Source organism: Aulonocara sp. 'chitande type north' Nkhata Bay, linkage group LG3 (assembly GCF_057382095.1).
Source record: "Aulonocara sp. 'chitande type north' Nkhata Bay isolate Kocher_YH1m ecotype deep benthic linkage group LG3, A_spYH_male_GT1.1, whole genome shotgun sequence".
NCBI lineage: Eukaryota > Metazoa > Chordata > Actinopteri > Cichliformes > Cichlidae > Aulonocara > Aulonocara sp. 'chitande type north' Nkhata Bay.
This window is the reverse complement of record NC_141346.1, coordinates 26952377-26972791: the sequence shown is the minus strand read 5'-3', so window position 1 is coordinate 26972791 and position 20415 is coordinate 26952377. Positions and strand designations below refer to the sequence as shown.

At 39.3% G+C, this 20415-nt stretch overlaps 3 protein-coding genes across 8 annotated transcripts; all 3 read left to right on the top strand.

The window, feature by feature from the left end:
• Nucleotides 1-1296: 1296 nt before the first annotated feature.
• On the top strand, nt 1297-13549 carry LOC147334900 (uncharacterized). Its single transcript, XM_086286982.1, has 4 exons — nt 1297-1309; nt 1535-1868; nt 12508-12675; nt 13108-13549. The coding sequence occupies exons 2-4, from the start codon at nt 1706-1708 to the stop codon at nt 13428-13430; spliced, it is 654 nt and encodes a 217-aa protein (XP_086143108.1). The 5' UTR covers nt 1297-1309; nt 1535-1705; the 3' UTR covers nt 13431-13549.
• Nucleotides 9443-12622, top strand: LOC147334901 (tripartite motif-containing protein 16-like). 5 transcript variants are annotated; one of them, XM_086286923.1, is made up of 3 exons: nt 9443-9477; nt 9613-9911; nt 9984-12622. In XM_086286923.1, the coding sequence occupies exons 1-3, from the start codon at nt 9443-9445 to the stop codon at nt 11111-11113; spliced, it is 1464 nt and encodes a 487-aa protein (XP_086143049.1). In that variant the 3' UTR covers nt 11114-12622. The 5 variants fall into 5 exon arrangements, with proteins under 5 accessions (XP_086143049.1, XP_086143050.1, XP_086143048.1 ...); XM_086286924.1 differs by having other exon boundaries at nt 9443-10184; nt 10311-10377; nt 10495-12622; XM_086286922.1 differs by having other exon boundaries at nt 9613-12622.
• Nucleotides 13550-17975: 4426 nt separating the features above from the next.
• LOC147334899 (programmed cell death 1 ligand 1-like) lies at nt 17976-20344 on the top strand. 2 transcript variants are annotated; one of them, XM_086286996.1, is made up of 4 exons: nt 17976-18158; nt 19296-19351; nt 19459-19812; nt 20059-20344. In XM_086286996.1, coding segments are annotated over exons 1-4 (441 nt in total). In that variant the 5' UTR covers nt 17976-18156; the 3' UTR covers nt 20088-20344. The 2 variants fall into 2 exon arrangements, with proteins under 2 accessions (XP_086143122.1, XP_086143121.1); XM_086286995.1 differs by having other exon boundaries at nt 17982-18158; nt 20056-20344.
• The last annotated feature ends 71 nt before the right edge of the window (nt 20345-20415 follow it).

Below are 20415 nucleotides of genomic sequence, written 5' to 3'. Positions count from 1 at the left end.
ACATGTATTTTCAAACCAAGCTTAATTTTTTCCACTGATTTTTCAGATATGAATAAACGGATCTGACCAATCGGATCACTGCATTTAGCGACAAATGTACTCCTAGTTTAAATCGCACACCGGTACTAAATGTACAATGATATTGTAAACAGCTAGAAGATGTTTCTGGTCAATGTGGTCCCAAATCTGCCAACAAGAGCTCAAACTGCCCCACTGACATGCTGAAATATGTACAAAAACAGCTGTGACAGAGCTTCAACTCCTGGCTTAAACCATGAAATTCCTTCCTTTTTCTTGACTAGACTTGCCATTACTAATGTTGTTTTTTTAAAAGAATGCTGGTTTTATTGTGTGCTAATACTGGATTTGTGGCTATATTCCTTCTCTTTGCAGTGTAGCACAGATATGTTATTAGTGCCTTTGTTGCTGAACAGCTGCATAGTTAAGAATCATTTCCCTTTTGGAATAAAACAAATAAATCCCAATCTTTCATCTCCATACGCTTAGAAAATGATTGAACTGAATGAATCTCTGAGTGAATGTGAGAATCAGATTCTTATCTGTGGTCTCTCTGTGTCAAACAGAGAGACCGAACATTTAGTCACAGCTCCACTGAAACATTTATTCTGCGGTTTGTCTCTGCTACATGTATGGGAGTGGTAAGCCCCTTTGTAGCCTGGGTTGGATTTTCCAGTCCTCCTTATAAGCTGATGTCAGAGTAAGTGGAGTCTCTTCATTTGAGGCTGGAGCTACAAGTGAGCGTCCTCTGTGCAGTATGATGTGTTAATGATTTATAAAAATATTTAAGAGCAGAAAGCTTCATTTCCACTCCTGTGTCAGAGAGAGAGCACCTTTCACTGTGTGTGGAGGCCGATTAACCTTGTAGCTTAAAACTTTGTGGTGTTGTCAGTTTCTTTGTTGAAAAGCTGGGGGCTACGTGGGCTGGGTGTTGCAATAGGTTTCACTGACAGCTGTGCTCCACTGGGTTTCGACTGAAGGTCTATTTTTATACTCGCAAAGGTGGGTTCACACTTACAGGGTGACAATTGAGCACTAAAAAGCTGTGGGTTAAACACATCGAGGATTTTTTAATCCTCGAAGTTTTGGCTTCAGGTCTGCTCTGAGATTTGGACGACACACATGAGGTGTGTGGCTTGTTACTAGCATAGCAGTGTGACTGCCCGCTGTTACACTGCTACAGAAATTCTGTGCATTACCATCCCATCTGTCTAATTATCTCTTTTCTTTCACAGAATGATGATGGTCTACAGGACCCTGCTGTTCCTGACACTGGTTTCAGGTGCTTATGGTCAGTTTACACCTTCAGATAATGAGCATAAACAGGGATGGAGCTATAAAATAAGATGCTGATTTAGGATTTAGTTAAGTTCCACTTTATACTTAAATAGACTCCTGATTTCTAAAAAGCTGTTTCTAATATTTTAGCTGCATTAGTATCTCAGATCAGTGCAGCCTGACTTGCTCTATCTAAAGCATAAGTAAACTTTTCCCTTCTTTCCTTTCTTGCTCTCAGAAACATCTGATGATGATAACGAGGTTCTGTACTACAGAGGTGAGGAAAACAGCAACGTTACAGTAGAATGGCAGTTTGCATCAAAAGTCAACATCACCACCTCAATGTTTAAGATCCACTGCCTGCAGTTACCTGAGCTGAAGGTTTTCTTCAACATGGACGATAGTTCTGATGAGCCTCAGCATGAGCAGTTTGCTGGACGTGTTCAGTGTGACCACAGGACGAGTCAGACTTAAACTGCCCAAAGTCAGGATTAATGATTCGGGACGCTACCTCTGCAGGATGGCCACTGAGTTGGGAAAGAAGGTTAAAGAATTCAGGCTCAACATTTCTGGTAAGATTAAATAAATTTTCGTTTTTTTAAGCTTTAACTCATCTCACTGAATTTATAAATATCCTCAGGGTGTCTCAAAGTGAAGTTAACTTATTCCTACAGAAAACACAAATCTTGAGAATACAGAAATGTGTGATCTCTGTGCGTTGGCTGCTCGGGGAGATGTCAAAGTAGTGAAAGATGTAATGGAAAAGTCCTTCACATCAAGGTCACCAGCAAAATATCTAAGTGTTTACTTTGCAAATGGACTCTCCTACTTTCAGTTTAACTTTACATTTCAATTTCAGTAACCCACAGAGTTGGATATTACAAATGATTGCAGCAGTTTGATAACATTGCTGTCTTCACTGTAATACAATACTGCTCATATGTGTTCTGTCTGAATAGTTTGCACATATTTAGTGAAATATAAATATACTGGATTTTAATATCTGTCATTTTAATTACAAAGCATGGCATGAAAATATTTGAAAAAAACCTTTAGCCCTCTGGGGTCCAGGGTATAACTGGCCATTTTTAACTACTTTTGATTTTCCCTCCACATTTTACCCTTAAAAACTATTTACTTCGCCTTGTTTGGTATCATCCTTTTCAGCACAACCTCACGTGTCTGAATTTACAGTTATGGTTTCATTTTGACATACTGTATTAACACAATTGATCTAAAATCAGACAAAAAACATAAAATTAGAGTAGAAAAAGTTGTATTTTTTACTGTAACAACCACAAACATGTTTAATGAATCATATTTCATAACTTTAAATGCAAATATAAATTGTCAATTTTAAAATCCTATGCACAAGTTTTGCAAACAAAGTTATTTGCAGCCATTTACCTTTTACCTTGATTTTTTAAATAACCATTTCAAACTATTTACAGAACAATCAGCTGTTCTTCATTCAATAAGATGCAACACAAATTATTTGTGCCACTCCAAAAAAATAATTTCTGTCCACTATAAAGGAGAACATCACAGCCTGATACCTGCAGGTCTGACAGCAGCAGGTGTATCACTCCTGTTTCTACCTGGAGACAGCAGCTGCCTCATTGTTCTGACACACAACACAAAACTATCCACAACACTACACACTAACTACACAAGACAACACATTAACTACACAAGACAACACATTAACTACACACCCCAAACACGCTAAACATCACAAATCTATCACATCTCAAAACTCTCTCTCTCTCTTTTTCTGCTCTTTCTCTCTCTCTCTCTCTCTCTCACCGTCACTCTTAAAACTTCCTGTTTTTTGGTGGGTTTTTTGCTCATAAGCAGAGAGTGCTTGCTGCGCTGTCCTTAGACAGTAAACGTGACGAAACTATTGAGGAATAAACGATGTATTGTTTATCATGACTCTGGTTTACGTGGCCTATCAACACAATTTATAAACTGGTATATATCAACTTGTTGCTTCGTCTTTAAGTGGTCATGTGATTGGCTTACCACAACCACTTTATTCTTCCTCAGTCAAACAGCAGCACTCATGCAATTGTTTTGTCCCCTTAGCTCCAGGTGTTGTGCTAGACAGTGATCGTGATTACCGTCCGCAGGAGCACACGCAGCTGCTTAAAGCTGTAGCGCCCAGATTACTTACAGCTACTTCCGTGCAACTGATATAAGATGCGGTAAGCTGAACACAGCTTCAACCGTCTGTTTATTGAAAAATAGTAACGGACCGCGTTTTCTTGTTAGTAACTGTAACAGCGTTGTAACGATAGGAATAGTAATTAGTTAGATTACTCGTTACTGAAAAAGTAACGCCGTTAATTGTAACGCCGTTATTCCCATCACTGCTGATGACTGTGAAGGCCAACGCATTTGTTTCATATCATTTTCACAGTCAGAGAGCTGTCACTGCATACGGGCCACTGTCAGTCTGAAAGAGACCGCTGCGATCAGGATAAAGGTGATTGCGTTTAAAACTTGAACTGATTTGACGTGTGACCAAAGAGGGGAAGCAAAAAGTCTCCAACAAAACACTGGGAGCTGCAACCTTCTGCTGTAGAGGCTAAATTAGATGAAATATACAAGATGTAATGTTATGTGCACGTTGAGAATTTTAGCATCTCCTAGTGGTTAGCTTGGAGTCTGCGGGCAAGTGATTTTTTCTGTGGTTTGGCTTGTATTCCTTCCTATTGGATGTTTAGGGTCACATGAGTGGGGTAATGCAGGAAGCCTTTTTTGTATTGGGATTTGCACAATGAGGCATACCAGAAGTCTCCCTGTTTAATCCTTCAGCATCCACCTGTGTTATGCCATGGAGAAGCTTTGTTTGTAAGTTTGAATTGTGTTTCATCTTCATGAGTAGTGAGTGGTGTATATTTTATTGATTTTATGCATATTTGGAGAGATTTATATATAAATGCCTAGATCTGTTCGCCATGTGAAGCAAATGCATAATTCTTCATTGAACATATTTCTTTTTGTATTTTTGTAGTTTCACAAGTTCTGGGAAAGCACTGTAAGATGTACATTGATAAAGACACAAGTAAACAGCCCTCAACTTTACTTTCACGTCTGACTCATTCAACGCTTTCATTTCCTACGGCATATGTTTAGCTATCTGTCACTTCGTGTACCAGAACCACGCACGCAGCGGACAGAATACAAGGTGTATATTGTGACTCACTGATGACGTAGGCTCCAACTTCTATATGAGTGTTACAGTAAAAAAAACTTGAGTACAGAATTGTTTGAATAAAATGTCATCTGCCACATTTGAACTACAAAGACTGAAGAAAGACTGAAGAAGAACAGAGAAAGAAGAAACAGTAGGGACTGCTATAGTGACATGTTAATGACAGCAAAGGCTTCATTCATTAGTCCATAATTCAGCTACACCACTGGTTGATTCCCATAAATATCCACATGGAGTCGATAAAGTTAGACGAGAAAAAAAAAAAGACTCTAAAGTAGCTGGAAGCACCTGGAGCTGCTTAAATTTCCACTTTAAATGGAATTTAGCTGAAAAGAAAGGACAAAGAAGCGACACCTGGTGGCTGCACGACTTAATACACAGGAAACCAAACCAAATAAAAAATGGCATTGAAGGTGAGGATTCCCAAATGCAGATGAAAATCTGATATTTCATATATTGTAATTTCACAATCATAAAAATAAACTCTTAATAATGTCAGATTATTACATTATCTTATGCCAAGTTAAACCCCTGATTAAAGATTGTGAAATTATTATGTAGTTTTAGTTTGCATTATTCTCCTGAATTAGAAGAAGGGGATAACTATTACATTTATTAAACTGATTTGTATTAGGGCTGGGCCATATTATACGGTTCACGGTAATATCGGTATAATGTTAGGCAACGATAGGAAAATGAAATATCGCGCATGCGCAGTGCCTTTGTTTTCATACGCACATGGCCGATTGTTGAGTGAAACAGATGAACCAGAATTGGTTTGTAAAAATGGTGCAACTTCAGTGATGTGGAACTGGTTTGGTGTTTGTCCATCAGATACACGACAAAGCACTTTTTTTTTGCAGAACATGCAAGCGGCCGTCGTTATTTTCGTATTTGTCGCTCTTAAATCTGGGAGTAATCTGGGTCCTAAACTCCCCTCTTCAGGTCAAACGAACACTGCAGCATCACTGAGAGTTAAAAACTGTCTAAACTCTTTCATCTTTAATAAAACGATCAGCATTGCTGCTTTACCAGGTGTAACTATGAAGTTTAACTTCCAGGCATCCATGAAAACCAAATGTATTACATTTAACGGAGTTAGAAGTTAGCAGGAAGCTAGTGGAAGTTAGCTCGCTAGTTTCGCTAGTTACCTAAGCATGATATAGCATGTTCTGACTGAGAGATTTCTGAAAAAAATCAAACGTACAGCTCTGCTATCACTTCCAACATAAATGAAGACAGGAAACTAAACAGCAGTGACGTTTGTAGGGTTACTGAAGTTGGGCTAGCTGGTATATAATGATGTGCTACGTGATCGCTAGCGACACAGCTATGTTAGCATAACATAAACAGTGAAGCTGGAGGACGAACACTAACACTTTTCCACTTATAAAAGTTAACGTGAAGGTTCCTCATGGTTAGAGACAAATGCAATCGCATGGCAGGATGCTGTAAACGGACCAAACTTCAGTCAGGAGAACAACTGAGATAATCCATCCACAATACGAGGTTAGTCATTAATATACTGCAACAACATGGGAATAGAGCAGCTGTGTTAGAATACAGCATTAATGAATCAATGGTACAGAAGTGGAGGAAGCAAGAAGAATGAGTTGAATAAAGTTTGATTTATCTGACTGCTTTGTTTCTCTTAATGTGCCTTATAATCCCGTGCACCTCATGGTCCGCAAAATACGTACTGCACACTGCAGTTTAATGTTGCAAAGCACCTCTTTTTAACTTCAGTGGATATTATACATGGTTATGCTTAGGATATGTCAGCACATTTCTACTGGAAATGCCTTTTGGTTAAACTTTCAGCAAGGAATTTGCATTTGCACTGTTAAATTTTTATAAAGCTTTAATGTACATAAAAACCAGCTTCTTGTTTAAGTGAAAATAAATGGAAGGTTGTCTTTTTGCGCTAGTAATGTTGTGGAGTTGTATTTTGTCTCGCATCAATTATATCGTCAGTTATATCATTATTGCAAATTTTCAAATATATATCGTGATAAATATTTTTGGCCATATCGCCCTGCTCTAATTTGTATTACATTAGACTGCTGATTTATTGTGAATGGATGATATTGTTTTATGATGCATTATACTGCTGATTTATAAGAAATATTGTTTTCTGAGAATCACGGGCTTGGTGTATTACGATAGCATAAACCGTTCACAAGCTTCTTCTGTCTGAAAAAAGTCAACTTGATGAGCAGAGAAGCAGGTGTGGGGAAGTGGCAATGCCCTAAAAAAGGCCTGGAGATTTAAAAACCTGAGTGGCCTAGGCTCAAAAACTTTTTTGTATATATTTATTTTAGTTCATATTTGAAGTTGATGTCATGTTACGTTTTGTTCCTGCTGAATATCAGTTTCCACTTAACTTTAAAATCTGAAAAAATAGTCCATTTTTTTCCACTTTAAACTGTTGTTCCATTGTCATAACAGTACAATAATGTAAAATGACTGCCAGAAAAAGCTGAGGTTATTCTGAAGAAAGGGGCAAAAACATTCACTTATAGTATGATTTCTGGCCATTTTACAGCCAAAAATACCAAATAAGTCCAGGCAGCCTGATACTTGGTCAATAAAGGGCTAATATTGACTGGTTCTCACATGCCTGTATTTAGCCACGTCCTTGCTCAAGATGATTGTAGAAGTTGTGATCAGCTCAACCATGATAACAGAAAAATACTTTTAAAGAAGGATCAGAGTTTCTTTTTATTATTCCTGCAAAACACTTATCACATTTTTATGGAGATGAATGTGTTTGAAAACCATTTAATTTGTTTACTGCCTCATATATCAACTACTACACCTGCTGCACCCTCTCACCTTTGATGGTGTTTGAGGGACAGAAACAATTGAAATGAACATAAACTTAAATGCAACATAAGCATCATGTCAGTCGCTGCCTTATCTGTATGTTTAGGATCATTATCCTCCTCAAAAGACCCAGGTGTGGCATTTTAAAAACCAGCGCAGCAGCACAGCAAGCTAGAATGAGGCCAGTGAGGTTTGGAGGTGACCACTCTTACAGCCTTTGAGAAGAAGCTGTGCATAGTCCTGCCTCAGGGGGGAGGTCGAAGAGTTTCTGGGTTGGGTGTGTGGGGTTAATCGTGATACAGGTTGGACTGCTCCTGCACCTGCTGACGTAAATGCCAGACAATAGACAATAAAGAACAATGGAAATCAAATCTCATCTTTAAACAAAATATCAGTAACAGTCGAGCTGTAGATTTAAATTTCATGAAAAGTGAGAACTCAGCTGTTTGTGAGCTTTCATGCCAAATCAAGTCTAATATAAATCCTGATAAATGTGTTTTTGTAATATCTTTATACTTTGGTACAGACATACATTATAGCAAAAAGCAGCCTCTGCTGTACTGTCCTTAAACAAAATATTCTAAAAAACCCCACTGTAAAATAATCCTGACCTCAAAATAAAAAGCACCATGACTGATGTGTTTGCCACTGTGCTCAGTGACGTCTCTGACGTTAATAACAACACAGCTGAACTCCTCCACAGATCATCGCTGCTAAGGATGAGAAGAGGACTTTAAAGTTCACACAATGAACAAGTTCTTCCTTATAAAGAAAATTTAACTTTGATGACATCCAAATCCTTAAAACTGAAACCAAAATGATGTACTTCAGACAATAATCAGTGTGTCTGTGTGTGGCAATTATGAACTTTCATAATTACAAAACAAACATTTGGAAAAACACCTGCAGCTCCAGGCTGTGGCGGGACAGTGGCGCAGCTGCCTCTCTGTTGGTCTTCCTTGGTCTCTTGTGTTCTGGGGGCCTCTGGATGTCTGGAGTTTTGATCTCCTCCACACCTGCTTCACGCCCTGGAGGACGGGGCTGTGGCCCCCCCACACCCTCTAGCAGATTATTACATGAAGGAACCTTTTAAAAAAACAAAAAACAAGCGCGTCCATGCTCACAGGTGTACACACGGGTGATCACACCCACAAACTACACCCTTTTTGGCTCCTACCTCAAAGCACACTGTGTTCTGTTGATCTTATGTGCTGCACAATAATGTTTAACATTTAGTATTTACTGTCATATTCCCATATATCATTGTGATGTTGTGTATTCTATTACTCTTGTTCTCTTCTGCTTGCTTTCTTTTTTTCTTTCTCAGCAGGTGATCCAGGTGATTGATATATGCATTTTTTTTCTCTGCCCGTTCTGTTGGTTTTTGTCTTTTGCCCTTCTCCCCCGTCCCTCTTCTCAGCTGTTTCTCTTTCCCTCTTTCTTTCTCCCCTTCTTTCCCCCAGTCAAGTCTGTCCCGTATTCAGTAAGTGAAAATAAAATAAACAATAAAAGGTGAATCAAATGGACCATTACGGCAAGGCTGGGATGGTCAGTTTGGTAAAGTAAATCCGTTGGGCATCTTTCTTTGCCTTTAGACAACAATTCTGATGGCAAAAGAGCCAAACGGGACAGGCAAAAAAAAAAAAAAAAAAAAAAAAAAAAGGATCATTATCCTCCTGCATTGACTAAAACTGAAGGACTGTTTGTTAACTTCAGTGAGAACTCTGACATTTCTAAAGTGAAGTTTATTTCTATAGAAGAAAGTGTTAACAAGCTTAAAAGTTGATGTGAGCAGTAAATAAAAATGGTTAAACACACAGTTTCACTCTCTAACTGCTCCTCTTCCTGGAGTGAAGCACAGCCTGATAACCCTCCCTCTTCTTCCTGCTCTTAAACACAGCACCTCCTCTCTGTCCACGTGTTTCCTCGTTCCCTCCCCTTCAGATCTTCACTTTGAAGATGGGTGTAACCAACATGTGGTGACGTGTAAGAGCTGACAGGCTCCATTCACTGCAGAAACATGTTGTTGAGATCAGAGCTCAGACTAGTTTCAGTTATAAGGAAGAGAAACTCACACAGTCACTGACACTGAGAGGAGAAATGGCGCAGAAAGGACTTCAGCTGGACCGAGAAACCTTCTCTTGTTCCATCTGTTTGGATCTACTGAAGGATCCGGTGACTACAGCCTGTGGACACAGCTACTGCATGAACTGTATTAAAAGTTTCTGGGATGAAGAGGACAGGAAGGGAATTCACAGCTGCCCTCAGTGCAGGAAGACTTTCACACCGAGGCCTGTCCTGGAGAAAAACACCATGTTAGCAGCTTTAGTGGAGCAGCTGAAGAAGACTGGACTCCAAGCTGCTCCAGCTGATCACTGCTATGCTGGACCTGAAGATGTGGCCTGTGATTTCTGCACTGGGAGGAAGCTGAAAGCCATCAAGTCCTGTTTATTCTGTCTGGCCTCTTACTGTGAGAAACACCTCCAACCTCACTATGATGTAGTTCAGTTTAAGAAACACAAGCTGGTGGCCCCCTCCAAGAAGCTCCAGGAGAACATCTGCTCTCGTCATGATGAGGTGATGAAGATTTTCTGTCGTACTGATCAGCAGAGTATCTGTTATCTCTGCACAGTGGATGAACATAAAGGCCATGAAACAGTCCCAGCTGCAGCAGAAAGGACTGAGAAGCAGAAGGAGCTCGAGGTGAGACGACTAAACATCCAGCAGAGAATCCAGGAGCGAGAGAAAGATGTGAAGCTGCTTCAACAGGAGGTGGAGGCCATCAATGGCTCTGCTGATAAAGCAGTGGAGGACAGTGAGAAGATGTTCACTGAGCTGATCCGTCTCCTCCAGAAAAGAAGCTCTGATGTGAAGCAGCAGGTCAGATCCCAGCAGGAAACTGAAGTGAGTCGAGTCAAAGAGCTTCAGGAGAAGCTGGAGCAGGAGATCGCTGAGCTGAAGAGGAAAGACGGCGAGCTGGAGCAGCTCTCACACACAGAGGATCACAACCAGTTTCTACACAACTACCCCTCACTGTCAGCACTCAGTGAGTCTACACACTCATCCAGCATCAATATTCGTCCTCTGAGCTACTTTGAGGATGTGACAGCAGCTGTGTCAGAGACCAGAGATAAACTACAGGACATTCTGAGAGAGGAATGGACAAACATCTCACTGACAGTCACTGAAGTGGATGTTTTACTGTCACCACCAGAGCCAAAGACCAGAGCTGGATTCTTAAAATATTCACATGAAATCACACTGGATCCAAACACAGCACACAGAGAATTGTTATTATCTGAGGGGAACAGAAAAGTAACATTTATGGAACAACAACAGTCTTATTCTGATCATCCAGACAGATTCACTGAATGGTGTCAGGTCCTGAGTAGAGAGAGTCTGACTGGACGTTGTTACTGGGAGGTGGAGTGGAGAGGGGGAGGAGTTCGTGTAGCAGTTGCATACAAGAATATCAGCAGAACAGGGGGCAATGAATGTGGATTTGGAAACAATGACAGATCTTGGGCATTATATTGTGACACAAACAGATATATATTTCTGCACAACGATGTCCAAACTGACCTCTCAGGTCCTCGGTCCTCCAGAGTAGGAGTGTACCTGGATCACAGAGCAGGTATTCTGTCTTTCTACAGCGTCTCTGAAACCATGACTCTCCTCCACAGAGTCCAGACCACATTCACTCAGCCGCTCTATGCTGGACTTTGGCTTTGGGATGATGGAGCCACTGCAGAGTTGATTAAAGTCAAATAGAGAAGACAGGTTCATGTTGATCCCTGACCATTATATGTACTTGTGTAGTTTCTAAATGAGGCTTTAAATTTTAGAAGCTGAGAAGTTCAGTGGTCCATTGATGTGTGAAAATAATATTGCACTGATTCAAACTGTACTTACATTTATATACCTTACATCAATATAAATCTGAATTTGTTCTTATGGCTGATAATCATGTGAGTTTAAATGATACTACTCTTCATATTCAGCATGTTTGAAATCTGTCATCAGTCTGGTTAGTGCTTTTATTCTGTAGTTGCTGTAGTGGGTTGTCAAATGCAACAATATATTGGAGCTGCAGTGATTCATCAGTTAGTCAATGATTAGAGAATTGATTGTTTTATCATTATTTTAGTCACATTTAAAGCTGGTTCCAGTTTCTGAAATGGGAAGATTGTTGGTTTTCTTGATCATATATGACTGTAAACTTAATGTCTTTGAGGTTTGAACTTTTAAAATGTAACAAAAATGGAATCTTTGAAGTTTTTTTAGTTGTTCTTATTGTATCTAGAGTGATGACATTTAATGTCATTTTTTTTAGATGTTTGATCACACTCGATCATTTATACATTTAAATACAGACAATAAACGATACAGGCCTGTATATTGTGGAGTATGGACATGTTTCTTTGCCCTGAGCTGTGTCTGGCAGGCAGAGCGTCTCCACAAATCTGAAGCTTCTGATTTGGAGAAAATGAGCTGAGGGAGACACCTGGTGGACAAACACAGACATGACAGGAAGAAAGACTAAAGTGCAGAGTGGAGACAAACAGCTGGAAACACTTGTTGGAAAGGATTGTCATGCTTCAGAAAAACACACAGCACACACTCTAACAGTCCTTTATTTGCACTGAAGGAGACACGTGAAGAAACCAAATCACACAATAATGACGTGAACACATTTATAGTCAGTGTTCAAGATGATGGATAGAAATGAAAATCATGAAGCATTTGTTCACTTTTAGGTCTGATTCTTACAGCAGAAGCATCATTTACATGAACTCACTGGCCTTTTTCCACTGAACGCTCTCTTCTTCATCAACTCATCTTCCTAAAAAGTGGATCTACCAACAGTTTATTTCTTTGTTATTGTGATTAAAATGTCAAACAAATATATTTTCCACTTTTGGTGGAAGGCAGGAATTTCTCTGCCCTGCATGTGGAGAAATCTGCTGTTAAATCAGAACATTAACAGGTTTCAGGTTGTGTTCAAACACATATTACTGTGTATCATGTGTCAGCAGGCATGTGTTAACAGGGACTATAAGACACTTTAGTGGCTTTAATGTATATTTATATGTTTAACATATTTCTGTTTGTTCACATATAAAAACATGTGTTTTGTGTCTGTTTATCTTTGACCTTGTAATTAGTTCCTACAGTGAATTCATCATGTAAATCTCTAACAAAGTGGGAACAGTGGGACCCAGAGCCTCCACAGATTAAAGAGGAACAGGAGGAACTCTGCAGCAGTCAGGAGGGAGAGCAGCTTGGACTGAAGGAGACCATCTGGAAACCTGAGATAAAGTTATACAGAATAGGTATGTAAAACTGTGATGTTTTACTAACAGTAAATGTTACTCATGGGTGTCACAGAGGAACAGTGGTTAGCACTTCATGGCATTTCAAGTATAACCAAAACATTTACCACTGTGTAAGAGAGCTCTGCCCCAGCATGCCATCTTATTACTGTGCCAATCGAGACATCCACAGTCATTTAACAAAAAACAACAACATCTATTTATTTCATACATCACAGATATTCACATATGAAGCTGAACCTTGAACTTTGCTAATAAGAGTGTCAGAACTAAACATTTGCATCAGTGCCCGAATAATTTGTCATGTTTTTACACTTTAGTGGCATATGTGAGCAACATGCTCGCTATGTAGAGACCTGCTAATAGTTCAGGCCACTAAATATTTTCTCAAATGTTTGTTTTGCCATAATTTTTTTCCCTTTGTGCCTTCAGATGTCCAACATCAGCATGCTTTTGAGAAAGAAGAGGTTTTAACCGACCAGCAGGTCTGTAACCAGGAGAGGAACTCTAGTCTGGACCAGGAGGACCCAGAGCCTCCACAGATTAAAGAGGAACAGGAGGAACTGTGCAGCAGTCAGGAGGGAAGCAGGAGACTGGTACTTTCATGGAGACTCCTGCTTATGGGGAAAGTGCCCACAGTGAACCAGAACCAAACAGCGAGCAGCTCCTTTCTCCCAGCTCTCCTGAAGCAGAGAGCCGAGATCATGAAGAAAATCAGCATGTGGACTCAAGATCAACTAGAAATGCAGAGCTGAAGAAGAGACGTCACAGAAAGAGAAGTCACAGTCAGAGAGTAGACAACACTCCTGTGTCAGTCAGTCAAAGTAGAACGGACGCAAAGAATAAGTCTGTACAATGTGACATGTGTGGAAAAACTTTGCAGAATAAATACAAAATGACTAGACATCTAAGAATTCACACAGGAGAGAAACTGTATTCCTCTAGCACCTGTGGAAAAAAATTTGCTCACCCATCAACGTTGAAAACACACACGAGAATTCACACAGGTGAGAAGCCGTATTCCTGTGGTACCTGTGGGAAAAGATTTGTCCAGAGGATGCACTTAAAGAATCACATGAGAATTCATATTGGTTAAATGTTCATACTTGTAAAATGTGGGAAAACTGTGAGTCATTGCTGGACACCTGAGTGAAAAGATGATCCATATTTAAGTCAATATTTTAGACCCAGAACAGTAAAGAAATGTCAGCATTGTTTGTTCAGTTTATTACCTTATTATGTTAATTGTAACAGGGAAAGTTTGATCTGACATTTCACCAAGGTTAAAGTTCAGTGTGCTCCTGTTCTGCTGGTTCATTGTTTAATTTTATTGATTTAAGTGTGGTTCATGTGTTTTTTAAGATTTATTATGATTATGATTTTTTTCTTACAAAGATGATAATCTCAAATGTGTGAAAGCAGCATAACAGAGTGTTCTGCCTTATTTAACACAGGTTTTTCTTTGTGTTTCTGACAGCGGCATTCCATCAGGACAAGCTTGCCCTGTCAAATTTAAACAATACTGATAAATTTAAATGTACCAAAGTAAAGCGATGTCTCTCCTTTCATTTCAGACAGCACAGTCATAAAGCTCCTCACTTTCATTTAATGTTTAATATATTTATGTTACTGCCGTCTTGTGGCTGCAGTTGGTTATTGTCACTGAAAGCTGTTCTTCTTTCATATGTAGTTATCTTGGTCCATGTGTACGTCTCCCATTAACAATGACTGGAGCTTGTCAAGCTGTGAGGCCAACAGCTTGTTTCTGGTGGTTTGTGCGAGTTAATTGCCCCTGTGAAATGAATTTATTGGCTCAAATTATGTTTTGTTTTTTTTGTTTTTTTGTCGTGTGCAATTTATGACATAAAAGTAATTTCATAGTTTAGACCAGGGGTAGGCAACCTTTCTGATGAGGAGTGCCATCTAAAATTTCCACAGAAGTCAATATGCCGTATGATTGCATTAGCAATAAATTTAATAATGCTCTACATTAACAGTTGCACACTATATAGAACAACATTATACAATTATATTTGTTCACAGATGTTTGATATGCTGCAAATAAACTCAGCCAATATGGCATGTTTGTTGATACAGGGATACAAATGTTAATGTGATCTTTGAACTTTGAAACTTGAAACTTTGCTAGACCCGCCCCTGCACAGTTACCAGCTGTCAGCGACTTAGAAAAGGATCCTGGTGTTATTTGTCTCTCAGAAACAGCTTATAACTTCCCTTCAACTCATTCATGTCGCCTAAAAGGTAAACAAGCAAGAGAGATGGGACTTGTGTTAGAAATGCTGATCAGCTGATCATTGATCAGTTTTGTGATTGAAGTAGCAACAGGAAAGGGAGGGGGAGAGAATGAGAGAAGAAGAAACAGCTGTGCAGCATAAAAACGCAGAATAACTCCAGCGTTGTGTCTTTTTCCATTCTAGCTGAAGTCCGGGACAAACTGTGTTCCTTTTCAGCTCAATACGAAATGCATAATATTTGTGTTCCTTCTCCACTGGTGGAGGCAAGCTACAGTTGTAGCCACAGCTGCCCTGGGGCAGACTGTCAGAAACTAGGCTGCCATATCGTGCCATCGGCCCCTCTGGCCAACACCAGTAGGCAATAGGTGAAGTGTCTTTCCCAAGGACACAATGACCGAGACTGTCCAAGGCGGGGCTTGAACCAACAACCTTCCGATTACAATCAGTCAATCAATCAATCAATCTTTATTTATAAAGCACTTTTCATACAAAAAAAATGTAGTACAAAGTGCTTTACATGGTTAAAAGCAGCCCACCCCACCTCCAACTCACTCCCCACACTCTCATTAACATAAACAATATGAATACACACATAACCCCCCCCCCTACCCACACACACACCCACAATTAAAGAGTAAAATTGGGCTGGGTACGCATGTGCCAAGTGAGGAAACACTATAACAGGGAGCCGTCTGCACCAGGAGCCGGTCACAGACCACAGCCTTCAGGCTGGGCACACAGCAGGAGGGAGGCAAAAAAGCCCCCCAACCAGGCTGAGAGGATCCCCAGAGACCCAGCAGCCACGGTCGATCACAGCCCCGGTGCAGAGAGCGCCCTCCGAGGAAATACTGGAGATATGACACAATAGGATATGTACAGGGTAAAACGATAAAATAAATATGAACGGGATACAATATAAATATAAATAGAGTAAGAAGATTAAAAAATTAATAAGAATACAATCAATAAATATTAGGTAAAACCTAAATTAATAAATAGAATAACAGGATAGAATAAATAAGCATAAAATAAATAAACGCTAAGTAAAAGCTAAATTAAAAAGGTGGGTCTTGAGCCTGTTCTTAAAAACATGTACGTTCTCTGCGGCCCTGAGCTCCTCCGGCAGGCTGTTCCACAGACGAGGACCATACCACTGAAAAGCTGCCTCTCCGTGAGTATGTGTCCTGACTTTAGGGACAATCAAAAGGCCAGTACCAGAGGACCTCAGGGTCTGCGAGGGTTCATATGGTAAAAGCAGAGTTGGCAGTTCGTCTACAAGACGAACTGCCAACTCTTGAGCCACAATCGCCCCCATGATGGATGTTTTACTGTCACCACCAGAGCCAAAGACCAGAGCTGGATTCTTAAAATATTCACATTAAATCCCTACAGCTTCCTCCCACAGTCCAAATAAATGCACTCAGTGGGGATAGGTTAATTGGAAACACTAAATTGCCCATAGGTCTGAATGGGGTAAATGTGAGTGTGACTGGTTTCCTCTGTCTATGTGTTAGCCCTGCGACAGACTGGCAACCTGTCCAGGGTGTAACCTGCCTCTTGCTCAGCTGGGATAGGCTCCAGCGCCCCCAGGGGACCCTAAAAGGGTAAGCAGAAGTGAATGGATGGAACTACAGTCTTATTCATCCAGACAGATTAACTGAATATTATCAGGTCCTGAGTAGAGAGAGTCTGACTGGATGTTGCTACTGGGAGGAGGAGTCTAAAGAGCTTGGTTAAAGGAAAAAGACATGGAAAATCTTTCTTCCTGAATTGATTACTACAAAGGTAATCATGGAACTTGCAGATAAGAAACAGATTTATAAATCCAAATGTGATCAAATAAAGTGCAACAACATAGAAAAAAAGCAACTTATGTCAAACACTCATCTCTGAACTTGAGTACACATGCTTTATTGCACTCTAGGTTTGTGTATTTCAAATAAACATTTTCTGTCTTACAGTTGTTTATTGTACAAAAATATAAAGCCAACATTCGTCTATTCTCCTACTCCTAATTTTGTTTTATGTATGTAGCTAGAGACTGACCACATATGCAGTAACAAATAAAAACATAAATAAGCAAGCTTTTTTTTTTCCATATATTGTCACAGTTACACATGCGACTCTCCCCTCTTTTAACAGCTGACAATAAACAGTTTTAATAACAAGAGCTGCTTATAAGCTAACATGATGCCAGCTAATGCTAGGTTCCAGTGTCTGAAAAAAATCACACTTTCCCTCTGATAAATTTTTGAATACATTCTCTCATAGCACGAAGGTTTCTTTGCTAAGTTTCCAAGTGCAGTTATGTTGGATCCACGTCATAGAAGGTTTCTCTAATGCTGCCTAAAACAAGAGGCTAACAGCACTCTACTGCCAGTGCTGAGATTTTACACACCGTACCTCTAAGCTAATTTTTGGTGATACCAGAATGATTTGGTGTAAGGGAGATAAACAGAATTCCCACGAATCCAGGACCCAATACTGCTGCTCCCTGGTTAGTGCAACATAGGCAAAACTGCTGGAGTTATAAAAGTTCAATCCCTATAGAGAACTGAGGGAGTTCATGACTTCACAAAAGACCGAAAATACAAATCAGGAGTCACAACTGTAAAAAAATAAAAAATAAAATAATAATAATAATAATAATAATAATAATAATAATAATAATAATAATAATAATAATAATAATAATTGTACTACTCCCACAGATGAACAACTTGAAACTTGAAATTCTGGATTTATTTATTTATTTGTTTTTTGTTTTTTTAATCTGAAAAATCACGACTTAACTTTTCACAGAAACAGTGAATACTTAATAGTATTTCCTCGGAACCTGCTTTTGTCTGATCATTTTTTGTCAGTGTCCCGGCACACTGCTGCAACAAACAAGTCAGTTTATTCTGAACTGGGTGATGACTCCTTTAAATGAAAATTAGCTTGTAGCTTGTTATCTGTCTAATGATGTGACTGGATATGTGAGCTCAAATATTATTTGTTGAATTTAGCCTGTTGCATCAGTTGCTCACTTTCTCTTATCTCGGGGTTAACAAACTCAGTTGTTGCTTACTCTGCAGTCTGGAAGAGGACCCTGTACTCTGCACAGACTTGGATGAGCTTTGTTAAACGAGGTTCATGTTAACAGTTTAAATTACGCATTTTTTGAAGGCAGTGACAACCAAAGACAACGGTGTTTGTTACAATCTGAGAAAGGAAGAAGCAACCCATGTATGTTTTTATAATGTTTTTCTGCTTCTATTACTACTGTTAGTGATGAAAAAGCAAGAATGTGCATAGACTATTATTAGTACAAGTAGTAGTAGGATTAAGTAGTCGTAAATTATTAGATATATGAGAATTTGTAAGTTTTTGAGATTTCTATATCATCAATGTGATTTTTGTTTTTCCCACCAAAACACTTGTGATGCAAATTCATATTTATTTTTTTATCTGTCAGGTTCAATAAACACTACATTTTTCACTCTAATTTTCTGCCAATTATTTTATGATTAATGCTTTAAAGAGTTAAAGAGGTTGTGTCATTAACATAATGCTTTTAGAGGACTGTAGCTCATTCTGTGTGTCTGTAGCATTTAAAAAGTTAAAAAAAATTCTCAGTTTAAGTAACAGGTACAAAAAAAAATCCTTGAAATGAAGCTCAAAAAATCTAGAGAGAACTATGGTGCAAGTTGATTTCGAACTTATTTTCATAAAAAGGGCGATCGTGGCAGTTTGTCTTTTAACCAGAAGGTTGCTGGTTCTAGTCCCGGCTCGGACAGTCTAGGTTGTTGTGTCCTTGGGCAAGACACTTCACCTACTGCCTACTGGTGGTGGTCAGAGGGCCTGGTGGCGCCAGTGTCCGGCAGCCTCGCCTCTGTCAGGGTAGCTGTGGCTACAATGTAGCTGCCATCACCAGTGTGTGAATGAGTGGAAGGCTGAATGTGTAAAGCGCTTTGGGGTCCTTAGGGACTAGTAAAGGGCTATATAAATACAGGCCAAAAATAGCATTTTGATGGTAAACACTCCTTTAAACACCATCACAGAAAACAGATTTCACAGTGTTGCTGTTTTCTATATGTTGAAACATATAGAAAACCTTGTGTCAGATATATATTTTTGCAACTCTGAATATAAAAAAAAATATGTCAAATATTTTGAGAGCAAATTTTTCTTCTGGTTGCTTCCAATGCTGTGTTTGTAGTTCATGTACTTTTGGTCAGTCAGTGTAATAATCAGCATCATGAACAGGATCACATGTTGTGATGAGTAAATGAAGTCAGACTGTAGATTTTCATTCTTCTAGCTGTACTGACTGACCTTTGACCTCATGTGTTGATGACTCTTCGCCTCTGTCTCCTCTCACAGGGAGAAGATGATCTGCAGGATCCTGCTGCTCATCATCCTCACCTCATGTGTCTCTGGTTAGTTTACAGCTTCACTTTATGAACTCCAAATAAAGCTCAACAACAGATTTGTTCCAGTTCTCAGTGTGTCTGCTCCTCTCTTTCCCTCTCTGTCTCCTCAACAGGATCATTTGTAGTCAATGTGACACAGACCTGCTATCAGGCAGAGGAGAACCACAACATCACACTGGAGTGGACGTTCACCATCATAGATGACATGTCTTTGATTAGTGTCCTCTGTTATCAGAAAATTGAAGAAAAAATAGTAGTCTTGTACAATTTTGTTCATTATTTTGAGGTGTCAGAGTCTCAGGATGAAAAGTTTTCAGGACGAGTCCAGAGTGACAAAGACGCCCTCAGAGAAGGACGAATCAGACTTCAGCTGTCCAGACTCAGGACTGATGACTCGGGTCTTTATGTTTGTGCAGTGTTTACTAACTACTCCTCAGGTTCAGCAAAATGTGATCTCAAAATCACTGGTAAGTTTATTCAGTAGAATTAATAGATTTTTCAATTTTCACTCTTTCACTGGCTGGACTTTTAATCTGCACTTGATGGAGTTTAATTGTTGAGAATTTTATTATTAGTGAAGATCAGCTTTCATAATTAAAACACATTTCATGCATGTAAGACAAACATCAAAATGTGCTCATGCTGGACATGAACATATGTTAACTGTTTCTTTCTTCTTCTTTTTTTCTTTCTTTTTTTGTCTTTTACAGCAGCTGCTGATCAACTCAGAGATCGACTTTAACACCCAACACAGTTGGGAATGGCACTGACAGCACCACCTCTGATGTGGTGTTTGCCATAATTCAGAAAGAAAGTGCAGACACAAGACTTATTTATAGCTGTAGAGATGAGTTTCTCAGATTACAAGTAATAAATCCAAGTTTCTTTGATGATTTTACATCTCATCAATACCAAATAATTTAATTCCAATTTCTTGTTTAAAATGTATTTTCTGTTTTTTTACAACCTGCAAAATGATCATTAAAGAAGTTAATTATAGGATTTGACAAAAGTATTTTTTGTTATGGTGTGCTGGCTCTGTGAAGAAACAATACTGGCTTGATCAAGGC

Bases quoted from the DNA above. Each gene is read 5' to 3' on its own strand.
- LOC147334900 (XM_086286982.1), top strand. From the start codon at position 1,706: ATGAGCCTCAGCATGAGCAGTTTGCTGGACGTGTTCAGTGTGACCACA. The intron at 1,869-12,507 runs GTAAGATTAAAT...CCTTGTAATTAG, and splicing joins ATTCAGGCTCAACATTTCTG to TTCCTACAGTGAATTCATCA. The intron at 12,676-13,107 runs GTATGTAAAACT...TTGTGCCTTCAG, and splicing joins GATAAAGTTATACAGAATAG to ATGTCCAACATCAGCATGCT.
- LOC147334901 (XM_086286921.1), top strand. From the start codon at position 9,443: ATGGCGCAGAAAGGACTTCAGCTGGACCGAGAAACCTTCTCTTGTTCC. The intron at 9,912-9,983 runs ATGATGAGGTGA...CAGTGGATGAAC, and splicing joins GGAGAACATCTGCTCTCGTC to ATAAAGGCCATGAAACAGTC.
- LOC147334899 (XM_086286995.1), top strand. The intron at 19,352-19,458 runs GTTAGTTTACAG...TCTCCTCAACAG, and splicing joins CCTCACCTCATGTGTCTCTG to GATCATTTGTAGTCAATGTG. The intron at 19,813-20,055 runs GTAAGTTTATTC...TGTCTTTTACAG, and splicing joins ATGTGATCTCAAAATCACTG to CAGCTGCTGATCAACTCAGA.